Source organism: Protopterus annectens, chromosome 6.part0 (assembly GCF_019279795.1).
Source record: "Protopterus annectens isolate FY-2018-M chromosome 6.part0, PAN1.0, whole genome shotgun sequence".
In the NCBI taxonomy this organism is placed as follows: Eukaryota; Metazoa; Chordata; order Ceratodontiformes; family Protopteridae; genus Protopterus; species Protopterus annectens.
In genome coordinates, this window is record NC_056737.1 from 29,345,220 (window position 1) to 29,368,544 (window position 23,325).

Consider the following 23,325-nt stretch of genomic DNA (forward strand, 5'->3'; position numbering starts at 1 on the left):
AATTCACTGGTAGAAAAGAAGAAAATGTATTCCTGCAATTGGGATGTCGAGAGGCATGTTAGTTACTACAGCCGGTAGTCTTCAGAATATTTTTTCTGGGGGATCAAATACAGGTTCGGATGCAGATCAGGCTAGGGAGGAAATTAAAAAGTTTAGCCAACAAAAAGTCAGGAGACCAAACAGGACTTTTCTTCTCAGGTTTCTTACAATAATGCTTGAGTAATGGAAAAAAAAGCCCAGCAGCTGACTTAAAGAATCACTGGACTCAAACCAAAGAGTGGTATTGGGAGATTGAGATGATTAGGAAAAAGACAAGCAACAAAGTGAAATTAGTGAAAATTTGGAAGAAATGTAAAGCATCAATACCCCTGGCTGTATTTTAGTTATGGGAAGCAAGGTTCTGCAAGATGTAGTGGAGGGAAAAGAGTGGACGTTTGCTCACTGTGTTAAGCTGGTGAAAGAGCTCCCAACTTTTTGTCATTAATGTTTAGAAAGACAATGAATGAATTGAAGAATTAAGTTTGTCTGTCATATGGTGCACAGGACAAAGGCTATGAGCTGTTAATGAAACACTTCCTATGGTACTGGGCTTGATTTACTCACCTATTATTTGCCTACTGGATGACCTTGAGCAAGCTGTTAACCACACAGTGCATAATGGCAAATGAGAATTTGAATTAAGCTCCTAAATGGTGTCATAAACTGCATGCCTACTAACTACTAGAAACATATGACCGTAAGTAAAATAGTTTTTGTTTTCATTAATGTTTGTATAAATGTTTCCTGACGTACAATGCATGTTATTTTATAAAGTTGTTCTGTACAGTTGCAGTTATAGATATTTTAAATGCAAGCTACAAAGAGTTTTATCAGTGACTACTGAAGTTTCTACAGATATTAAAGTATCCTTTCTTAGTTGTGATGCATCCAAACTTTGCACTGTAACAAGTAAGAATGGCATGAAAAGAAACAATTTAAAGTTAATATAATGCTGTAATCTTTGTCTGGTGGGGGACTGTACATGTATATAGGTCATATCACATAGAGAATTTAAAGCAATTTCTCTTACTTTATACAGGTGGATGTCTAGACTAATGCTATTAGTTTAAGCTACAGACCATTTGCTAGCAAAATTATTTAAAAACAAGAGAGAACTCGTATTGGAAAAATTACAGTGATAGCTCATTCTTGTAATATGCAAAGTAGCTGGACATGTTTTTCGATTAGCACCTGTTTTTGCCTGAAGACTAGCAACCTACAAGTACAGGCAATTAATTATGAGAGGTCTGAACACTGTGTTCTGAGTGAAATCTCTGATATATGATGTAATTAACTTTCAAGGGTAAAATGGCAAGTGGTCCACTGGGCATAAAAAGTAAGGCAAGAAAAGACGTTTAAACTATGGGAAATGAATAGTTACACAAATAGCTGCCTCCTCAGTAGCCTTGGTGCAGTATACATAGCAGTCCACAATTTAGTTTATCTAACGTTGGACAGTATGCTATTTCTGAAGGTTAAAATGGAATATATATTGAAAACAATCAAGTTGTTTTTCCTATCTGAGATAATGTTGGACTGATGATAATTATACAAAAAATATGTGCTGTATAATGTTTGCAACTGGGAATATATTCATATGGTTTGTTTTCTTTGTTACAAATCTATGTTTGCCTATGTCTTAAGTGATAGTTCAATAAAGGTGTTAAAAAATAATATTTGGTATGGAAGATATATATTCTGTAGCTGGGACTCAAGACAGAAATGTGTTATTCCCCAGGATATAAAAAGTGGGCTAGACTGGATAGAAATTATATTTTACAGAAGCATGTGCATTTAAATGAAAGATTTGAGATCCTTTCAGTAACTACATAAGATCATGCTCCAACAAAAACTAAGATACAGATGTAGAAAAATTATTCAAAAATAAGACATAAGTGCTTTTTTACTTACCTGTGAAAAGGAGAGGAATTTAAGAAACAGATAGTGGACATGATCTGAGAGTAACTGGGATAAAACAAATTAATTCAGAAAGAAAAAAAAAACAAATAAGTTCAGAAGGGATAACTAGCATGTTGGATTAAATGAAAATAGACTTTAAAAGCATGGTAGAAAGAGAAAAAATATGTGAATTATTTACTTGGACTGATAAAGGTTAACATACTATACAAGAAGGAGAATCTCAAAGAACAAGGAGGGCAGCAATTGTAGAGTGTTAAAGTAAAAATTAAGGAGTACTTTTGTGTGGAGTGGTTCGCAATAAAAATGAAGGAGTATCTCAACAATATACATCAGTTTAGAAAGGTGATTGCTAAGTAACTATTTTTGGTAAAGTCAAGACTTAATAGTACAAACCAAATAAAAGAAAGTAGAAAGTTGTAGCCAAGTTTAGGAAGCCTACAGTAAGAGGCATTATAAATGTTTTGTTAATTTACCAGAGGTCCTATATCGGTATTAGAGATATTTTAAAAATGTTTTGAAAATCTGGATAAAGGAAAGGAATGGGGAAACAAAGAAAAGGCACAAACGGAAATATTTATAGAAGACCTAGTTATGTCAAATTCAGAAGAAAACAAGGCTTAACAATTAGTAGCTAAGACATGAAGATATGAAATAAAAACAGTTAAGTGTAATCAATCAACAGGAATCCCTCTAAAAATTGACTGTATGCCTGGGAAATTAGAAGGGAAGACTGTGATAAAGATCTAGAGAGAGACAGTGAGTGTGTGTGTGTGTGTGTGTGTGTGTGTGTGTGTGTGTGTGGTGGGGCTGTATTACCAAAACAAAATAAAGACCTTTTAGATCAGTCTTCATATAGACCAATTTCAATTTTAAAACCATGACTATAACTTACTTATGCACATATATTAGCTAAGAGAATGGCAAAGATGTTAATAAAACTGATACCTATAGATCATTTTTTTGCAGAGGGGACACAGACATTTGATAACATTAAAAAAACAATAATTATTCAGAGGAAAGTGATGTTTGAGGAAAGACGCAAACATTTGATAACATTAAAAGAACAATAATTATCCAGAGGGAGGTGGTGCGTGAGAAAACACTGCTGTATTTGTTAAGTCTTGGTGCAGAGAAAGTATTTAATAACGTCAGCTAGAATGTTATGAGCAGGACAATGGTACCACTTGCATTTCTGAATAAAATTAAGGTTGATGGCTCCTCTCTGACAAGCTGTGTTTGAATAGAGGAAGCAGACATGCATGTCCTCTTTCTCCTCTGTTACTTGCCTTACATTTACAACCATTAGCAAAGAAAATATGGTGTTCACAAATTCAAGGATATGACTAGTATAGACTGTGGTGGTTGTGCTGCGGTAGCATTGTCGCCTCACAGTAAGACTTTGTCCTGTTCGATTCTCAGCTAAAGCGTCTTCTGTGTGGAGACATGTGTGAATGGGCGTACCTTCGTTGAAGGTTGTGTGTCAGAGCTGGCAACTCGGCACGTAAAAATCTACTGCCAATCATTAGCGGACTGGAGTTCCACTGTGGCGACCCCTAACCGGGAAAAGCCGAACGATACAACAACAACAAGTACTCGAGAAAAGTTAGACTTATACGCAGATGTTATTGTTTTTTATTTGTTATATCCAAAAAGGGCATTTCAGTGTTGTAGAACTTTTGGAGACAGTATAAAGTCTATTCTGGATACAAAATAAATGAAGCTAAAGCAAAAGCTATAAAGGAAAATTATGCAACACTGCATGAACTGGGTCAGCAATACCCATCTCATTAGAACATGATAAGATGAAGTAATTAGATGTATGAATTAAAAAGGATTTTAGTCCCTTTACTCTTCTATACAGTGAAGACATTTTTATCAACTAGAGGAGATGTTGTGGATAATAATTAACAACTAACTGAAGGAATTTAATTGGGACAGGGAGAGGAAGAGGGCAAGAGTTAAGTAGGGTAAGCTTATGATTCCCAAAGAACAAAAGTAGTTTAAGGTTACATGACTTGAAGGGGTACTTTAAAGCAACACAGATGATGTTCATATAAATCAAAGTGAAATGGATGATGAAGAAATGGTGGGAGCTTGGTATGTACAGAGAATAGGATTTTGTATGCAAGTCCTTAAGGAGAATATAGTAACCGCACAGAATATTATACTAATAAAGTAACAAAGTATTCTAAGAAATAAGCCATCCTAGAAAAGAAGAAATACGATTTACCAACAGAAAATCTAAAATTAGGGATAGAGAACATATGCAAGATGGAGCTAGAACTGATTGGATGAAACCAGCAAATGAGTCAAGCTACAGGGAGCAAATGACTTGGGAGAGAAAAGTAATACAATGGGATGAGGATAAGCAGGGGTTTGGACTGCAGGTTAGAGATTTTTCTCTATCAGGGACTGATAACAGAGTACAAGGAAACAGAAAGGGAAAGGGGAGTGTGAACAAAAAAACTGGCATTGCAGAGTTTCTAGTCAAACCTAGAACAGAAGCCACTGCTAAAATTGGATAAAAATAGGGAGTATAAAATAATGCATAATAATTACAAAAATCAGTCAGGGGTGGATAGAAAAAATGGTAAATGAGAATGGAAGGGTAATTTACAAAAGAATAAGAAATATGTAGGACATCCAAGTATGCAGTAAAGTCCATAAGGTTTAGGATTTTTGCATAGAAGTGCTTGCATGGGTATGCTTATAATCCAAGTAGATTTCAGAGATTATTCACAGGCTTCTTCCTCAGGTAGACAGCAAAGGCTGACAGTGTGATGAGGAGGTTATTGGAAACAGGATTTTTTCAAGTTGGTAGACGCTAAAAAATCCCTACAGAGTATTTTGAAGGAAATGTTGGCAGGACAAATGGTTTTACTTAAGGAAATTATTCTTTTGAGATGACATACAGGATTCAAATTGCTTATACATAGTAAAGTCTTAAAAAATCGAATGTTACTGGCTGTCAAATATGCAGTTACTAAAAAATAGAAGTTAAAACGTATATCAAATGAAAAAATAATTTGGCGAAGGACCTTCAGAAAATGGAAGGAACAACTTTCACAGAAAGATATTTAATTTATAGAATAATACATGCAGAACAGTGCTGAGGAGAAGGAGTGAGGTTTATGGAAAGGCAGGAAATGAACAATTTATTTAATCCTTGAGCAAATCAAAATTGTTAAAGAGAAATCATGTATGTTGAATAACAACAAAAACTATTATGGTTTGCTTTCTTTTACGATTAATGCATGTAAAGCCGTGTGACAGCTTAAAATCTGATGATTTAATAACAATGTTTTATGAAGTAGAAGTCACTTTAAAACCTCACGTCTTTGCCAATGCTTGCCCCACTGGGGCAAAAGAAACATTCTAATAATACAACTCTATACTCCCCTGGTGGCATACATCTTGGAAGACCCCTTGATCTAGCTTCCATTTGTGAGGGTCTGCCCTTGTCCTACTCAGCTTGTATGTCACACTACAGTAGCGTCTCCATTAACTGGATCTCAAGCAACCGGCACTCCCAAACAACCAGCAAGTTTGATTGGCTCGTATGCTGCTATATGAGCCAATCAAAAATTGCAAAGTGGAGCCTCTTCTGTTCAATGGGAAACAGCCTGCTATTCTGCACTGAGCAGAAGAGGCTATAAGCTAATATAAACCACAATGCTAAGTAACTTTTTAAGAGCATTTTCATAAGAGACTAGTCAGAAAATGAGGAAGTGCTCAAGACAATAAGGCAAAGATTGATTTCAAAAGTAGAAACAATATACACTGAAGCACATAAATAATGACATAAGGTGTCTGTGCAAATTCCTACTTGAAAAAATGTATATATAAGCTATCCCACTGCTAAAGGAGACTCACAAAACAAAGTAGCAAATCCAAAAATAAGTATAAGTGAATCAAACCACTACGGTCCAGCCGAAAAAAAGTCCAGAAAATATGTAAAATAGGCAAACAGTTTATTGGAAAAAGGTTAGCGCTTTTGCGGGGTTACCGCTTCATCAGACCAAATACAAAATGAAAGTAAAAATCACATATTTAAAAAAATACTCAACCAATCAGTAAGAAACAATTAAAACTAAACCAATTAAAAACAAACAAAACCAATTAAAAAACAAAACAGAAATGATTGGTTTAGTTTTAATGGTTTCTTACTGATTGGTTGAGTATTTTTTTAAATATGTGATTTTTACTTTCATTTTGTATTTGGTCTGATGAAGCGGTAACCCTGCGAAAGTGCTAACCTTTTTCCAAACTGTTTGCCTATTTTACATATCTTCTGGACTTTTATTCGGCTGGACGGTGATGGTTTGAATCACTTATACTTATTTTCAAATTCCTACTTGGTCAACATTTGACATGGATTTTGATGCACGTAATACAAGCTGACACAGGAAGCAGTGGGTTACTAGGCTGAACAAATATGCAGCTACTCTAAGTATTTCTACAGATTACATTTTACATTTTTTACAAAGGCAATAAAACAGGTGTACGTGATGCACATGAAGAAACATAATACTCCATGACAGATTTTGAAGTGTAATAAATCTTCACCCAAAAAAAGTACAGAACATTGCCAGCTCTATGGCTTACACAGATAACAGCCCTCACTGTGACCCAGCCATGATGAGCAGAGCCACTTTTACTCAATGCAGAACAGCCTGCTGTTCCGCACTGAGTAGAACTGGCACCACTTTGCGATTACTTGATTGGCTTGTATACCGGCATACGAGCCTATCAAAAATCACAACGCGGAGCCTCTTCTGTTCAATGCAGAACAGTCTGCTGTTCCACACTGAGTAGAAATGGACAATCCCCACTGGTGCCAGTTGAGATTTTACTGTATTTTGCTCTGACGCAATGGCGGATGCCTGTAGGGTGAGATTATGCTGTGAAGCTATACCCCAAGTGAACATGGCTAATCTGCAAAAGGGGTATGACTTGATTGCCCCTTGATTGTTGATACACCACATGACTGTGGTATTGTCTGTAACCACTTCAAGAGGTCTCACGGACAAAAGATGGTTCAGAGAGGTAGCATCTCCTTGATATACATGTGCTTACATCTGTCCTTGGTGTCCCACATACCTCCTACACTTTTATTCCTCCTAAAAGTCTAAAGCATCTGTGGTGACTGCTTTGCAGCAGGGAGAGAGAAGGGGTGGTCTAGATTTAAGGATATCTATTGTCTCCATCTGACAAATCCTAGCACTGGATTTGAAAAGATAAAGGGTGTTGACGCTGGTACCAGAGATTTCAGATACCATTTTATCTTTATCATATGAAGTCTTGCCAGGGGTATCATGGGAATTACAGATGCCATAGAGATCCAACATTCTGAGGTATTCCCTTGCAGTGACTGAAGTCTGAACAGCAAATCATGGAAATAAATCCGGATAAAGATCTGTTTTACCTGTGGAAGAAAAGCTCTTGGAAGTGTGGTGTCTAGTTCTCAACTCAGGAACACAATCCTGTGTGAAGGAGTCAAGGAAGACTTTTGAAGGTTCTCCTGGAATCCCAGCTTGTGTTAGAGATCTCTCACCAAAGAGAAAGATTCCTCACACTTTGAAAAAGTCTCTGGAAAGATAAGAATGTTGTCTAAATATGGAAAAAATGTGGATAGCCTGTAGTCTGCAATGAGCTTTAACTGGAGCTAGACATTTTTTGAACACTCTTGGCGCAGTGTTTAGTCTAAATGGTAAGACAGAGAACTGATAATGTGATCTAGATGCAGAAATCCATAAGAAATGTCTGAACGAATAGTGATGTGATAAACATCTTTTAAGTCTAGTGCTGCCAGGAATCTTGAAAAAGGAAGAAGAGGTAACAGGTTGTGAAATGACATTACTTTGAATTTGGGTACTATCCCAAACAGGTTTAGGAAAGAAAGATTCAGAACTGCTCTCCAAGTATTTTCTTTCTTTGGCACTAGAAACATCCCTGAATAAAATCCCTTCCCCACCTTGGAAAAATGAACTGGTTCTACCACTCCTTGGAACATCATGTGATGACCTGGTTGAAACAAAAGAATCTGATCTAGAGGATGAGGAATTACCCCTAGAAAGTGGGAATTTCCTCCCACTGTCATCTGTAATTTTGATGAATGATTTTCAGAACCCATTTGTCTTTATCGGACTTGTTGGCGGGACAGATTTGTGTCCCAGAGACTCCCCATCTGTGGAATAGACTCCCTCTCCATGTCAAACAGAGTACCTCATTATCCCTTTTTAAGTGCAATTCCCTGCTATAAAACCCGCATTTGTGAGGTTTTTGCGCTAGTATACAGCTCGGCTAGCTCCTGCCTGGTGCCCTGCAGAGTTCTACAGCAGCAGCAGAGAGACAAAAGAGAGACTTTGGAGTGATTAAGTATCATTTTTCTGCATTTTATTGCTGCCTTCAGCTAATTCCACCTAAAACGCCAATTTTCTAGAGTTTCTGTGATTTAAAACGCTTGTTTCAGTTACATATTGTACTTATTTTACTGCCTGCACTTTAACAAAGTTGTTTTTGTGTTTAAATTACCTGTTTAACTGTTGTAGGCTACACACACAAGTGTGATAGCCATTTCTGTGCATTTAAAGTGTTTTTTGGATTGTATCTGCTTTATTTTTGAAATAAACAAAACAATATGCTTGTTTTCCTGCCTTTCTAAGCTAGTATAGTCCAGTTTTCAGGTTAGTGCTGAATTCAGAGCTGTGTTACAAGTTTCTGTGTTTGCCCATACCTTACTTGGATAGAAGGAAGTTTCTCTGTTCACTATGAGAGAGGGAGCTTTGAGCAGCCTATCTGTCCCTGGAGGAGTAGTTTCAGCCCAGAAATTAGTAGTTTATTGGCCATTTTGAGCTAATTTCTATCTCTTTCATTTCCCTGCTATAAAACTTGCATTTGTGCAGTTTTGCGCTCCGGGCAGCGCCGGTTAGCTAGGGTATAACTATTTCTGGTTCCACAAAGTCTACTCTTCAATTTTTCCCTTGGAACTAGAGAAACTTTCAACTTAAGCACTCAAACCATGTATTTCTCATCTCGGCTCTTGCTCAAAACTCATAGCAAGCAATAATAAACCTTAGCACTACACCCCCCCCCTATACTGTAGAGAAGGACAAGGCTCCCTATTCGACCTTACCAGCCAATCAGTAAAACAGTTCACTGTACCTATCCAGGCATGTCCAAAGGGCAGTTTCAGGTGTACTCTCCGGTCCAACTGGTGAATCTGGGCATTTTGAGGCAATGTTACAATTGCCTCATGGACACAGACAACCTTCTCCTCCTTCCACCAAACACTAATATATGCGAGAGATGCAATTATATAGCCAAACTAGAGGCTAAGCTCTCTCAACCCAAGACTGGACCAGGCAGTCAAGAGGAGATGTGAATTACTTGCACACTTACACTCACACATACTTACTCTTACCACCATTCTCACATAGACCTATGAAACCAGCACCGGCAAAAAATACACATATATACACAAAAACATACTCGGAGGCTCTAAATAAAAACCTGCAAAAGCAACAGAGACCTCCAAAGCAGACATCCAAACAACCTTCACCCCCCAACACAAACCAGGAAACATACTTCACAAAACCAGTGTGCCACACAATCACAGCCCTTAAGGCAAAATAACATACCCAACACACTAGTAATAGGTGACTCTATAGTCAGGCACACTGACGTCCCACTCACTAGGCTGAACAAGGTGAAGGTTACTGTTAGCTGCCTGTTGGGTGCCAGGACCCGGCACATAACACAAGCACTCAGGTCACTCCAGAACAAGTACAAATATGACTCTGTCATTGTCCATGTTGGTGTGAATGACCTGAGCCGTACCTCCCCGGACGACATGAAAAGAGACATGGAGGAGCTCTCTGATCATGTAGCCCAGGCCGGTATGACCCTGACCCTGAGTAGCATCCTGCCCTCACCAAGAATGATATCATGGTATATAGAAATAATTATCAATTTCAACAATTGGCTAAGCTTCTGGTGTCATTAAAAGGGGATCCAGTGTCTGTCAGCCTGGGATGACATGCGCAACAAGCCACATTGATTCGCTAGAGATGGCTTGCACCTGTCACCCTTAGGCTTTCGAATACTGGCCAAGGCTCTTGCCACCCCCATAGTGTCTTTTTTAGGCAAGGCTCAAAAGACAAACCCACCGCCGCAAATAGCACAAGTAACAAAAAACTGAGGGTAATGCTACTCAATGCCAGAAGTCTAAACCTCAAAATGCACGCACTCGAGGCACTCCTCAGTATAGAGAAAATCGATATATGTGCAGTAACAGAAACCTGGTTTAAGGCTCCAGAGAGTACCCCAGCACTACCAGGCTGCAGCTCATACCATACATTTTTGCCACAAAACCCGGACCGAAATACAAAAGGGGGGGGGGAGTATCCATATTCATCAAGGATACCCACACCTCCAGGTTAGTGGCACAGCACGATGCTTCAGAGATCATCCACATGCAACTAACAATGGGTAAAACTGCTATTCAAATTATAGCTTGCGACAGATCACCCACCATGTTCCAGGACCCCCACTCTGCATTCCTGGAAACACTGGGACACATAAAGGGCCTACCAAACACCCTGATATTGGGTGATTTCAATTACCTAAACATTAACTGGGAGAACTACTCAAGTACTAACTCCCTTGCCCAACATTTCCAAGAATTTATAAACTCAAACGCCCTGGAGCAACTGGTCAATACCCCCACCAGAGGTGACAACATATTGGACCTGGTCATCACCAACAAGGGCGACCGGTGTTCCACACCGGAGGTCAACCCCTCGCTGGTTAGATCTGACCATAAACTAATCACTCTGGATATCCACATTCTGCCACCACCCCTGGTCAAAGAAACCACCGTGAAAAACTTTTCAAAAGCAAACTTCACGTTACTTATGACCGAGGTGGGAAGTTTCAAAGCCCCCATACTAAAGGATAACGCTGTCCAAGCTGCAAAATCCTTTACTAATGCACTCTATGGCACCTACACAAATGCATGGATCATGCTATCCCAAACAAAACCAAGACTCACTCCTCCAAGAAAAGGAAACCAGTCTGGTAGACCCCTGCCATAAACAAGCTATACAATAGAAGGAGGAAACTAGTACAGAAAAGAGTAAAATCCCAAGAAGGGAAGACATCCCTGATCAGTATCAGCAAGAAACTACTTTCCCTTATAAAATCATCCAAGGCTAGCTTCGAAAGAAAAATTGCCATGGACTCCAAAGATAACCACAAGGCGTTCTTTAGCTATGTCAAGAATCTAAGTGGCAATTCTCAGATCTACTCGGAGTTAGTGCAGAATGGCATAAAATACACAGAACCAACAAATATAGCCAACATCCTGGCATAAAGGTTCAGTGCAAACTTCACCCCCTTCTCACTCCCAAAAGGGCCCATAACTATATCAGAAGAATGTAGTGCCCCTGAAATCACAGACACTCAGGTTAAAACAGCCCTCTCCAAAACCAAAAACACAGCATCAATGGGACTGGATGGTGTCCCAGGCTGCGCCCTACATGAGTTCAAAGATAAACTAACCCCTCACCAAAACACGAAAAGCACCAGTGGAAAGCACTCAACAAAACCAATAACTAAACTGAGTGCAGACAGCCAGAAAGAACACTTGATGCTTCTTTCATTAATTTATTAACAAGGACAGAATAAAAAGTCACATCCAAAACACCATGACTTGTAGTGATGTACAAAAATAAACGCTTTTCATTCAACAACAAATAGCATGCGTTTTCGTCCCAAACAAATGGACTTCATCAGATAAAAATTCATGATTCGTTGAACCTTTATATACATTCATTCATTTAATTAGACCAATTAAACTTTGAATAAAACTTTTGAATGAACTAATCAAGCATTCCCTACCCTCATGAATATTAATGAGAATGAAATAAAGTGCTTCAGAATTAGACACCAAATTACTACTATTGACATAAAAATACATAGGCAACATTGATGTTATATAAAAATCTAATTTCTAATAAAATGTTTCATGAGCCCTGTGTTTTATAAATATTGATAAAAGTTTTGATTTAAAAAATATGTACTTAAATAAAACCTGAGAACTACCCCCTCTTGTGTTAAAAACTCATATTACTTTTATATTTTGTTTGCTCTTAGCTTTAATAAGGGTACAATACTTAAAAAATCATTCAGGCCAGGCTTTTTCCCCGCTTCTAAATACACCTGCCACCACAACTCTCTATTTTCTAAAATGTCTTCCCATAAGCCTCCCCTAACATCTTGTTTGACTTGTTGAAGGACAAAGAAATAAAAATTACAACCCACACAATTCCTACTGTGTTTAAAGAGAGCGTTAGTCTCCTTTTCTCTTATAATGTCATAGGAGTGTTCATACATTCTTTTTCTTAACTCCCTTTCAGTTTTCCCTACGTAGAAGGAGGGACAGTTGTCACATATTACCAGATACACCACTCCTTTAGTGTCACAATTAAATGAGCCCTTACTTTTAATCCATAAATTTCTACATTTCAGGAAAATTTTACTTTTATTAATAATGAATGGGCACTGATTACACCTACCACATTTAAATGTTCCTAACCTTTTATTACTTATATGTGGAGCAATCATTTTCCTTTTTTCTAACATATTTTTTATACTTGTAGAATTTCTATATATTATTTTTGGTTTGATGTTAGTAATTTCCTCGATATCAGTAAGGGCTATAAATTTGTTCCATTTCTTTTGTAGTGTCCTCACCAAAACACACTATTTAAACTCAGCCTCTCCACAGGCTATGTGCCCACAGAGTGGCGGCCAGCAATGGTTATTCTGCTCCACAAAGGTGGAGCCACAACAGACCCCGGGAACTATCGCCCTATAAGCCTGACTAGCTTGGTGCGCAAAGCTATGGAGCACATCATCATGGATCTCATTAACAGAGACATTGGGAACCTCCAAACACTGGACCCTACACAGTTCAGCTTTGTTAAGGGCAGATCATGCCTTCTAAACCTGGTGGACTTTTTTGAGACAGTTACCAAGGCTATAGACGAGGGAAAAGTGGTCCACACACACTACCGAGACCTCGCAAAGGCCTTCGATACCATTCCCCACTCATGTATTATAGACAAACTCACCAGCCTGAACATAAACCCCTATGTCATGAGATGGGTTGCCAATTGGCTCACGGACAGAACCCACATGGTAAGAGTTGTGGGAGCTAGGTCTGACTCTAAACCAGTTACAAGTGGCGTTCCCCAGGGCTCAGTCCTAGGACCCCTCCTATTCAGCATATACTTCTCAGAGGTACAGGCAAGCACAGGAGGACTATGGCTGACCAAGTTTGCAGATGACTGCAAACTAGGGGCTATAACTGACTCTCCGGCTGACACAGAAATCCTCCAAAAGGGTCTCACTGAGACAGATACCTGGTGTCAAAACCATGGCCTCAAGCTAAATGCCAAAAAGTGCATAGTCATCCCCTTTGGAAAAAAGAAAGTACCTACAAACTACCACATAGGTGGTAGCCCCCTAAATACGGAAGACGTAATAAGGGATCTGGGGACCCAAGTAGACAGTAACCTCTCCTTTGATAATCACATTGCCAAAGCGGTTAGAAAATCCTTCTATGTGGCCCACCTAATCACAAAAGGGTTTGCATCCAGATCGAAAGAGATCATTGGGCCCCTCTACACATCACTCATCAGACCCATCATAGAGTACAATGCCCCATTTGGGATGTACCTTACAAGACACCTGCAACAACTGGAAAGACCACAGAAGTACCTCACCAAGAGGATCACTGGCCTCAAGCAGTTGCCCTATGCAGCTCGACTGAAGAAACTCCAGCTGTACTCGGTTGCATACTGCCTACTCAGAGGTGATCTCTGCCTGACATACAAGGCCGTTTCCAACCCAGAACTGATGGACATGCTCCACCTAAAGAAAACCATATCCCCCCGAGCCACACGCTCCAGGGATCTAAACCTCACCACAACAATAGATAGGGCATGCTGGGGGGATAGATTCCTGTCCCAGAGACTTCCCATGCTCTGGAACAAGATTCCAATCTACATTAGGCAGAGCTCCTCGCTAACCCTCTTCAAAAGAAACCTGGATGATTGGATGGGAAACAGAAAGTTTACCCCAGGGATCACTTCAATGGCTCTGCTAGACACAGGCACAGGGAACTAATCTAAGAGGGCGGCGAAAGCCAACACATTCCAGCTAGACTTATAAATGCCTTCAGGCAGATAGCGTAGTACCTACTTATGAACCTGGATAACTGGATAGGAAACAGAAAATACACCCCTGGGATTCCACCTGTGTCCCTGCTGGACAGGGGCTTTGCATGCTGACATGTCTAAACATGGGCTAAACTCTTGGCTAGGCTTATAAGGGCCTCAGGACCAATAGCCTAGTAACCTCCTATGATACAATCTGTTGCCAAAGAGTAAAACAGAGATTCAGACTTTCTTGAAGAAAAAAAGGAAATTAGGTGATTGCCTGGATCAGCTTTTTTTATCACCTCTACAGCAGAGGGGTCAAATACTAAACCTCTTTCCAAGGGACACTTTAAAATATAATTTTAACATTATTTTGGAGGTTCTGAGAATAAAGCCAAGCAACCTTCCTCAAAACAGTACCAGTAGTCACTACCCTGGAAGAGGTATCGACAGAGTCATACACTCAATGTAAACAATGTTTAGTGACCTGTGCAATAGAAGAAACTAAATTATTTAAAGCATACTTTTCCTCACAAGAAGAAACTGCAGATGAAACATTTCTCATACTTCCAGAATTTGTCAGAACAAACTTTAACATAAGAGCCCGATAATTCAAAATGCTCAAAATGAAAGTTGTAGTGTACACTTCTCCCCCTCCCCCATACCTATCAATAATTTCCCCATCCTTGTCAGAAAGAGTAAGACTGGAATTAACTAAGTGCTTAGCAGCAGTGTGATCAACTAATGCTACAGCTGCTGGGTCAGGTTTGGGGAAAACAGTACAAAAATTTAAAAGACTGAGGAACTTTATACATCTTCGTTGCCTTTTGGGAGTAGCTGGTTGACCAACAGGAAAATTGCAGGCAGAAACACACACATGTTCCCCCTCTAAAGCAGACATAACAGGAGGAATGGGTGTAGGTTCTGGAAAATCCTTCTGAAACAATTCATACTATTTTTTGAGTGACTGAGACCTCACTACTGTTCTCCCACTGAAATACATGGGAAATAATAGCAACAGTGTTACTGAACAAATGCAGCAGTTGGGTAAAAAGGAACAAAAGGAAGATGTTGACAGAATTTAGAACATCCATAACGTGAAATATGGTGTTTCAAAGCACTGCATGTGTTTGTTCTTTGTGGCAATGCCAATTAAACATTTTTGCTTCTACGAGACCTTAGCATCACTGGTTTTAACAGCACTGTTCAATTCTAACAAAGTTAAGATTTTATCGGTGTTGCTAAATTAATGCAAATAGAACTGGTGGTCAGACACAAGCCATTCTGAAAATTTCACATCAAGTTTTGCAATGGTTTTACTCAAAGTGAGGAAAAATGCAAAAAAAAAAAGGCAAGTTTAAATGTTTTCTTAATTTTACTGTTTATTTTTACTGTGTACAGAACAAATGGAGCTATTCTAACAGAAAAGTTACTTCAAATGTAAAGAGATGCCATGCCAACTTTTACAGGGAACAGAAATATGAAGAACAGATATATAAACTATCAAATAATTACAGAAGTGACAGTTCACACCTACTATAATGGCAAAACATGCTGATACGATACATTTTTGGAGCATTAACCTTGTATCAAAGGCAGAAAAGTTGTGCTTACATTTGCTTGATACTGTTCCAAAATCACATGTCCTGGGAACTCTGGTTCTGCAACAGCTGCAAATTTCTTGATGACAACAAGCAATGTCTCGAGGCCTGAAAGCCGAAGCTGATCACTATGGTCAGTGGCAGCCATGAAAGCCATGCGGACAAGGTCACCTAAGTGAAGCACTAAAAAATCACCTGAAATAAAAAAAAAAAACTTATAACAAATTGCAGCAAAAATGTAGCAATTAAAAGTATATCTTAAACCTTTTATTATGAATTAAAACAACTCTTCTACAGATACAATTCTTGTAAAAAAATATTTCAGTCACTCACAAGTTATCGGCTTAAACAAGTACACGGTCAAGGGTAGTCAGTAGCCTATACAGGCAACTTAATGGGTGCAGGGCTTCCACAATCAAATAGAAAAGAGCATCAAACTCATTGCAGGTTGCAGGATGTGTGGTCACACATAAGTGCGTGCACGCATGCACACACATACACAAACACACCCACTCTCACACCCCCATCCTCCTTCAAACAATTTACAGGATCCCCAACTCACCTATGGCACATCATCAGACATGAGAGGAAACAAACACCTGGTGAAAATCCATGTGGTCAAAGCGAGGACAAGTAGACTCCACACAGAAGAAAACCCAGCTACACATTACACTGGAGAATCGAGTACTGTGAAGCTACAACACTGACTGCTGCACCACTACACTGCTACTGCTGACACCATATAAAATCACTCTACAATTAAAAATAGTATTATTATTATTAGAGGTCCAGTGTGGTCTGTTAGAATATTGTATGGCACAAATTAATGTAAGGCACAAATTAATGTAAAACATTTCTGAATGTTCTAAATCAGTTCTCCTATAGACTTTTAAATTAATTTTGCAGACTGATTACGTACTTTGTACACCTTCTGTTTGCATTCTCCTTAGTTCCTTAATGTCAGCCCACTGCAACTAAAGATCCAAATCATTCATGTTTCTGTCTACAAACTCCTTTGTCATTTTGTTCATGTACTCTGTTCTGTTCTCCACAGGAAGGGAATGCAGACCACAGGGGCTTCCATTTAGTATCATATAAAAGAACCCTTACAAACAAAAAAATCAATGTAGTAAAGGGTCAAAATGGTACAGATTTCCAGACTTGTCTCAGAAGAAAGTGCTCTTTTGTCAACAGACATGGTGGATTTATTTATTTATTTTTGGAGAGTGGGTACCCCAGAATATAACATTAAAAAAAAAAAAAAAAAAAAACTTTGGATGTTTTATCCTGCCTTGCCAGTCATCCTTTCCACACATCTGGTTTGATGCGGATATATTTTTTTGTGTATGTGTGGCATTCCCTGATTTGTTTTGAGTGGAACAGAGTAACACAAGTAATGTCCAAGCCAAAGTTGTTAAGGATACAGATGAAACTCTGCCACCCCATCTCTTCATTGACAGGTCAGCTTTATTTTAATTACTATTCATTTACTGCATTTAAATAAAGAAATAATCTACTTATCAATCAATCATTGCTGATTATTATAACTTTAATAGATTAAATCTCAATGTATATATAACTACATACAAAATATAGGTTCATAGGTAGGTACCAGGCTATCGGCCCTGGGGCCTATACAAGCCCAGACAAAAAGGTACCCTGGCTTTTCCCACCCAAGAAAATTATTTTCCTGTGCCACTGTTGAGCAGAGCCACAGAGGTGATCCCCGGGGTGAATTTCCTATTTCCCATCCAATCATCAAGATTTTTCTTGAAGAGTGCTAATGAGGAGTTTTGTTTGATATAGATAGGTAGTTTACTCCAGAGTATGGGAAGTCTCTGGAACAGGAATTCTAACCAAACTGTTTAAACCTCTGGAAAACATGTCAGTGGCCAACACACTAGAAAAAGTCAATTTATACTCCAGTCCCAAAAAGGGGTAATGCTAAAGTATTTTCAAATTATCAAACAACTGCACTTGTGTCGCACACTAGCAAGGTAATGCTCAAGATTCTGCAATCCAGACTCCAGCAGTTTAAGGACTGAGGACTGCCAGGTGTGTATGTGTTGGGTTTAGAAGAGGCAGCAGCAGTACCACAGATCAAATTGCTAACATCCACTGGATAATGGAGAGATAAGGGAGCTCTAAGAAGAATATTTACTTCTGCTTTATGTACTACTTTAAAGCCTCTGACCCTGTGGATCATACCAAATTCTACTTAGCTCCTGATACATACCTGGGGATAAGAGATCACTTCATCTGCCTGCTGAGGAATCTGTATGCAGAATGAACAAAAGAACCAAATATGGAATAACTTGCTGGTACAAGACTGGAGAAAGAATAAGTCAAGGCTGTGTAATGTTACCCTATTTATTCTGTTTATATGCTGAACATATGCAAAATTGTTGGGTTAGATGAATCAGATACTGCAATCAGAACTGCAGGGAAAATATTAACTGCCTCAGATATGCAGATGATATTATTCTAATGACTTACAGTGAGGAAGAGATCCTGCTGATAAAACTGAACGTTGAAAATGCAAAAGTTAGTCTATCGCTCAAAATCCAAAATATTAAAATGATGTCATCTAACCCTATCAATTATTTGTAAACAGACGGGAAGCAGAGGTGGCAATGACAGATTCTATTTCTTGACTAAAATATCTCTGCAGATTCATAGATTGTCACTAGGCTAATGACTGGGGGGGGGGCTTTCAAAGACTTGCCAAGTTTTCCTAAAATAATAATGATATCCTGTATCCGAACAGGACATTGAGAGACAGGTATTCATAAGCTACTGGCAATGTGTAAATTTCCTATTCCCCATCCACTGGTCTAGGTTGTGTTTAAACTAGGTAACAGACAAACTCAGTTTCACATGGATGGGAAGCCTGTTCCATAACAAGGGCAGTCTCTGAGACACACAGCTCTCTCGCCAGGATGTTCTATTTAAGTCACAGACAAAATTTAGGTCTCTAGACCTTGTATTTCTGCTACTCTTTGACTTACGAATATGTAGCAGATTCATAAGTGTGGGGTTTGTGGATGCCTTGTAAGCCAGGCATAGGTTAACCCTCAGCAATCTACAGGAGTAGAAGGAAAGGGCTTTGAGGTGTTCTGCTTAAAGCAGGTTTGTTATGCCTTGTATTCTTTTTGTAAGGAGCCTCTGAGTTCACTCTAGTTGCTGCATATGCCTGGTCAGGTACATACAAAAGGTAGCACTGTACTCTATGACTGGTTTGATATGGGCGGAGTACAGTGGGATAATGACCTCTTTGGACCTAGATTCCATGTCCTTACTTATAAGTTGTGCAACATTAAAGGATTTCCTCACCACTGTGGCTACAAGGTGGTCGAAGGTAAGGCTACTGTCTATGTGTGCACCCTGATCACTAGGTCGACTCTTAGGGGCATATTATCAATATTGTAATTAGCTGGGATGGCTGACTTCCCCAAGGGTGCAATTATGCATTTCTTTGCATTGATTTTAATTCCATGGCTTTGGCACCAATTGTTTGTCAAAGACAGACCTTCTTGAAGAATGCTACTGTCCAGTGATGAGTACAGCCAAGAAATTGAAAGACACTTGCTTTTTCAAAGGAAACCTATAGCAAGTCAGGATAAGATTTGAAAGAGCAAAGGCCTCATCTTGGCAATGTCTACATATTCAAAGCTATGCTTTCCCATTAGTAACATATGCATATGAGAGGTATTTATTTTCTAGACAAGTTTATGCACTAAAAATTAATGTTTTTGAACTCTGGTGTTGGGAGAAAACGTTTGACCACTGACTACAAGTAGATCGTGTGACTCGGTAATGACACATACCCATGAAGAGCTCCGAATTTAAGTTGAGTTCAGAGTTTAAAATTGCTGTTTGGCTGCACTGATTTTGGGGTTTTCTACATTTAAGGTATGGATATTTCCATTCCATTTTGATTTTAATCCTATTATAATACAGTTTACTGTACTTTAAATTTTGTTTTACTGCAAATGTTTTTTTTCTTGGAGTCCTAAAAGTTGTTGGCTAGGGTCAGTTAGGAAACATTCATTGACTGAGTAAGCATTAGACCTGACCTTAGTTGGAGGAGCTGAGAATCAGTATTTTTATTTAAGATTTTCATCTACATTCCTCTCGAACTACAAGAGGTCTGAGTTTAAAACTGTTGCTTGACTGCATTTAATTTTGGATTTTCCACATTTAAGGTCTGGATATTTGCATTACTTTTTGAGCTTGGTGAATATTTTTTGCTGCTCACCACTACTGTAAATTATTAGACTTTGAAGCCCCTCACAGTCCTAATTCTACTGGGCAATGATAGCTCAAACTGATAAGGCACTCCCATCAAACTCTTGCAGATTGAGTTGGCCTGTTTTTCGTATCATCACATTTCAAGTAGTGCACGTTGCAATACTCAGTGTTAATCTGAATTGTGCATTCTCCTTTTTTTTCCCTTGTTTTAACCAAATGTCAACTGTCTGAATTTTTTTTTCAATAATCTTTATTTTCATTTTACATAATGATAAAGCATATATATGCCAACACTTACATAGTGGCGCATATATCAATTATATATATTATAGGAATGATAGTGAGATGATAAGCCACCAAATTCAACTATTTACAATATGTACAAAGGTGCTTTACAACAGTATTTTTAACATTTTGTGAACAACACTTATGTTTTTTTACAGTCAAGTCCAGTGCTTACTAACCTATGGGGTTATGTATTTCCCCTAAAGTCCATTACAGTGAGTTTTGTGATGTTTATTTTATTAGTTTGAGCTAAGATGATATTAAAGGTTTGTTCCCAGTTTTTTTAATTTTTCCAGGTTTTTATTTCCTTGGTTAATTACCATCTTGCATGCTAGATGATGTTTTATGGCCATTTTTTTAAATCTCTCCCAAGTAACATTCAGAGAATCTAGCCATTTGGATGCTATATATAACTTCATTAAGTGGAAAGTTGTTATGAGTATCTTTGTTTGGTTTCCAGTTATGTTTGTTGGGGGGATATGAAGTACAGTAAATTCCCATGTTAATGTTGATGTCTCGTAGCCCATTTTCTGTAGTTGTATTTTTAGGGAATTCCACAGTTTATAGACACATTTACAACTCTAGAAAATATGGATTAAGTTTGCCTTTTGAGTCTTGCAGTGAAGACGGTCTGGTGATTTAGCTGTGTTGAATTTGTGAAGTATTATAGGTGTGAGGTATGAATTATTATTAATCAAAAGTTGTGTGTATGTCATTTTTAAGGAGTATTGTTTTCAAAGTTAGATTAATAGTTTGTCTTATCTGTTAATCATTTGTAGCCGCGGTGGTACAGTGGTTGCGTTGCTGCCTCACAGCAAGAGGTTCTCCCGTTCGATTCTCAGCTAGTGTGCGGGGAGTGCCTTCTGTGTGGAGTCTGCATGTCGTCCCCGCGGTCGAGTGGCCTCTGAAAGACATATTGAAGGTTGGGTGTCAGGCTGGCAACTCGGCATTATAAAAAAAAAATCTACTGACAATCATTAGCGGACCGGAGTTCTGCTGTGGTGACCCCTTACCGGGAAAAGCCGAAAAGACAAACAACTTATATGTTAATCATTTATAGGTGTTTTTAGTTTCAGCCAATAGGGAGAAAATAAAAGAGCATTCTGAAATTTGATTTCACTTATCAATTTATATGTGTTAGATAATGTTTTTCTGTTAGACAGAATTACCTTCCATAGGGAAACACAATTATCTATGTCTCTGTTGTGTGGGTTGCTATTTTGGAGGTAACTGGAACAAAGTTCTTTAATTTGCCTTAGTATGATTGTGTATGATTTGGGCAGATTAAGTTTATTTCTCATTTCTTGAATTGTACAATTGCGGTAGGGGTAGGGGTAGATATCCTGTATTCTCTTGTTTTTCAGCAAAGGAAAAGAGCTAAGATCTATCACTGTATTATTAATTTTCAAGTTTTGTTTTTTATGTAATGGTTGTGAGATTTAAAGAGGAGAAAAGATTTTGTGTTTTATTTATAGCGTGTTTTAAAGGTTTTATAATATTGTAATCTTGTATTTCCTTTTAATTAGAAAAGGAAGAGCTTTGGGATTAATGCCTAGTCTTTTAGTGTACCTGAAGTATATTGTTACCCAAGGAGGATCCCAAGTGTTCTCAATATTCTATTAGTATTAATGATGGAATAGTAGAGTTTAACGTCCGGAAGATTAAAACCCCCCTTTTGTTTTAGGGAAGAGAGAGTTTTTGAGAGGAAATTCTTGTTTTTTTTGGGTTCCCATATAAATTTGGCCAAAAAGGTGTGTAGTTGCTTGAAGAATTTATTGTGTACAGTTGTCTGTGATGTCATGAAAATATATGTTATTCTGGGTAGTATATTCATTTTAGTTATTGATATCTTAGACAGGAATGGTAATTTGAGGTTGTTCCACCTTTTACAGTCTTATACTATGCTTTGCCATTTGTGTACTATATTGTGTTGATAGAGTTCCCTTTTATTCTGAAAAAAAAGGTAATTTCCAGATATTTTGTTTCTTGTTTTATTTTAATTGTAGCTAAGAATGGAAACAGTGAGATAAGTTTGGGGGTCTTAAAGGAAATATACTGGTTTTATTAAGGTTTAATTTGTAGTTGGACATGACTGAGAACTGTTCGATTGCTTTTATTATTTTAGTTATGTCAGAGCTTGGGATAGTGAAATATATGTTTAGGTCGTCAGTGAAGGCTGTAAGGAATATTTTGAAATTTAATAATGTTGGGGGATTATGATATGTACTTTGTTTAATGTGTAGAAAGAAAGGTTCAAGATAAAGGTTAAACAGGAAAGGTGATAGTGGGCATCCTTGTCTCATTCCATTTTTTATCATGATTCTGTTTGACAAGGTTTTGTTAATGTATAAGATTGTATAGGGGTTACTATATAGTATTTTAATTATTTGTATGAATTTATTAGGAAATCGAAGAAGGGTAATGTTTGTAGTAAAAACTTTAGATTCACCCTATCAAATGCTTTGTGTGCATCTACTACCATTGTATATATGTTTTTTTTCTCTGGTTTGTGAAAGTTATTAATGCTTCTAGTGTTAAGGTATTGTCACTGGTCTGTCTACATGGTGTGAATCCAGACTGCTCGGGAGAAATAATGTTGGCTATAATCTTTTTCATTCTGTTGGCAATTACTGATGTAAAGATCTTTGTGTCCATATTTAAAAGTGAGATAGCTCTACAGCTATCTGGATTTTTAGGGTCTGATAGGTCTTTTAGTATAAAGACAGTTTTCGAAGCATTAAAGTGAAGATCATTTATGTTATTATTTATTATGTAGTTTAAAACATAGTATAGTATTTTGGCAACTACAAGGGTAAAGCATTGTAGAATTCTGATGTAAGACCGTCTGAGCCTGGGGCTTTGTGTAGTTTTAAATGTTTAATTCTTGTAGTGATTTCATTGAGTGAAATAGATTCCATTAGCATTTTCTGTTGGTTTGTGTCTAGTTTAGGGAAATAGAAGTTATGTTCTTACCATAACGTTCCATGTTAGTTGTCTTCCTTCTT

General features: G+C 38.0%; 1 protein-coding gene across 2 annotated transcripts in view; it reads right to left on the bottom strand.

Annotated features, from left to right (window-relative positions):
- The window catches only part of HEATR5A (HEAT repeat containing 5A), a 2,570,019-nt gene that overhangs the window by 911,411 nt on the left and 1,635,283 nt on the right, over nucleotides 1-23,325 (bottom strand). For both annotated transcript variants that reach the window (XM_044073826.1, XM_044073825.1), the window contains one exon: nucleotides 15,798-15,979. In XM_044073826.1, coding sequence (XP_043929761.1) covers nucleotides 15,798-15,979 — 182 coding nt within the window. The remainder of the gene's footprint in view (nucleotides 1-15,797; nucleotides 15,980-23,325) is intronic.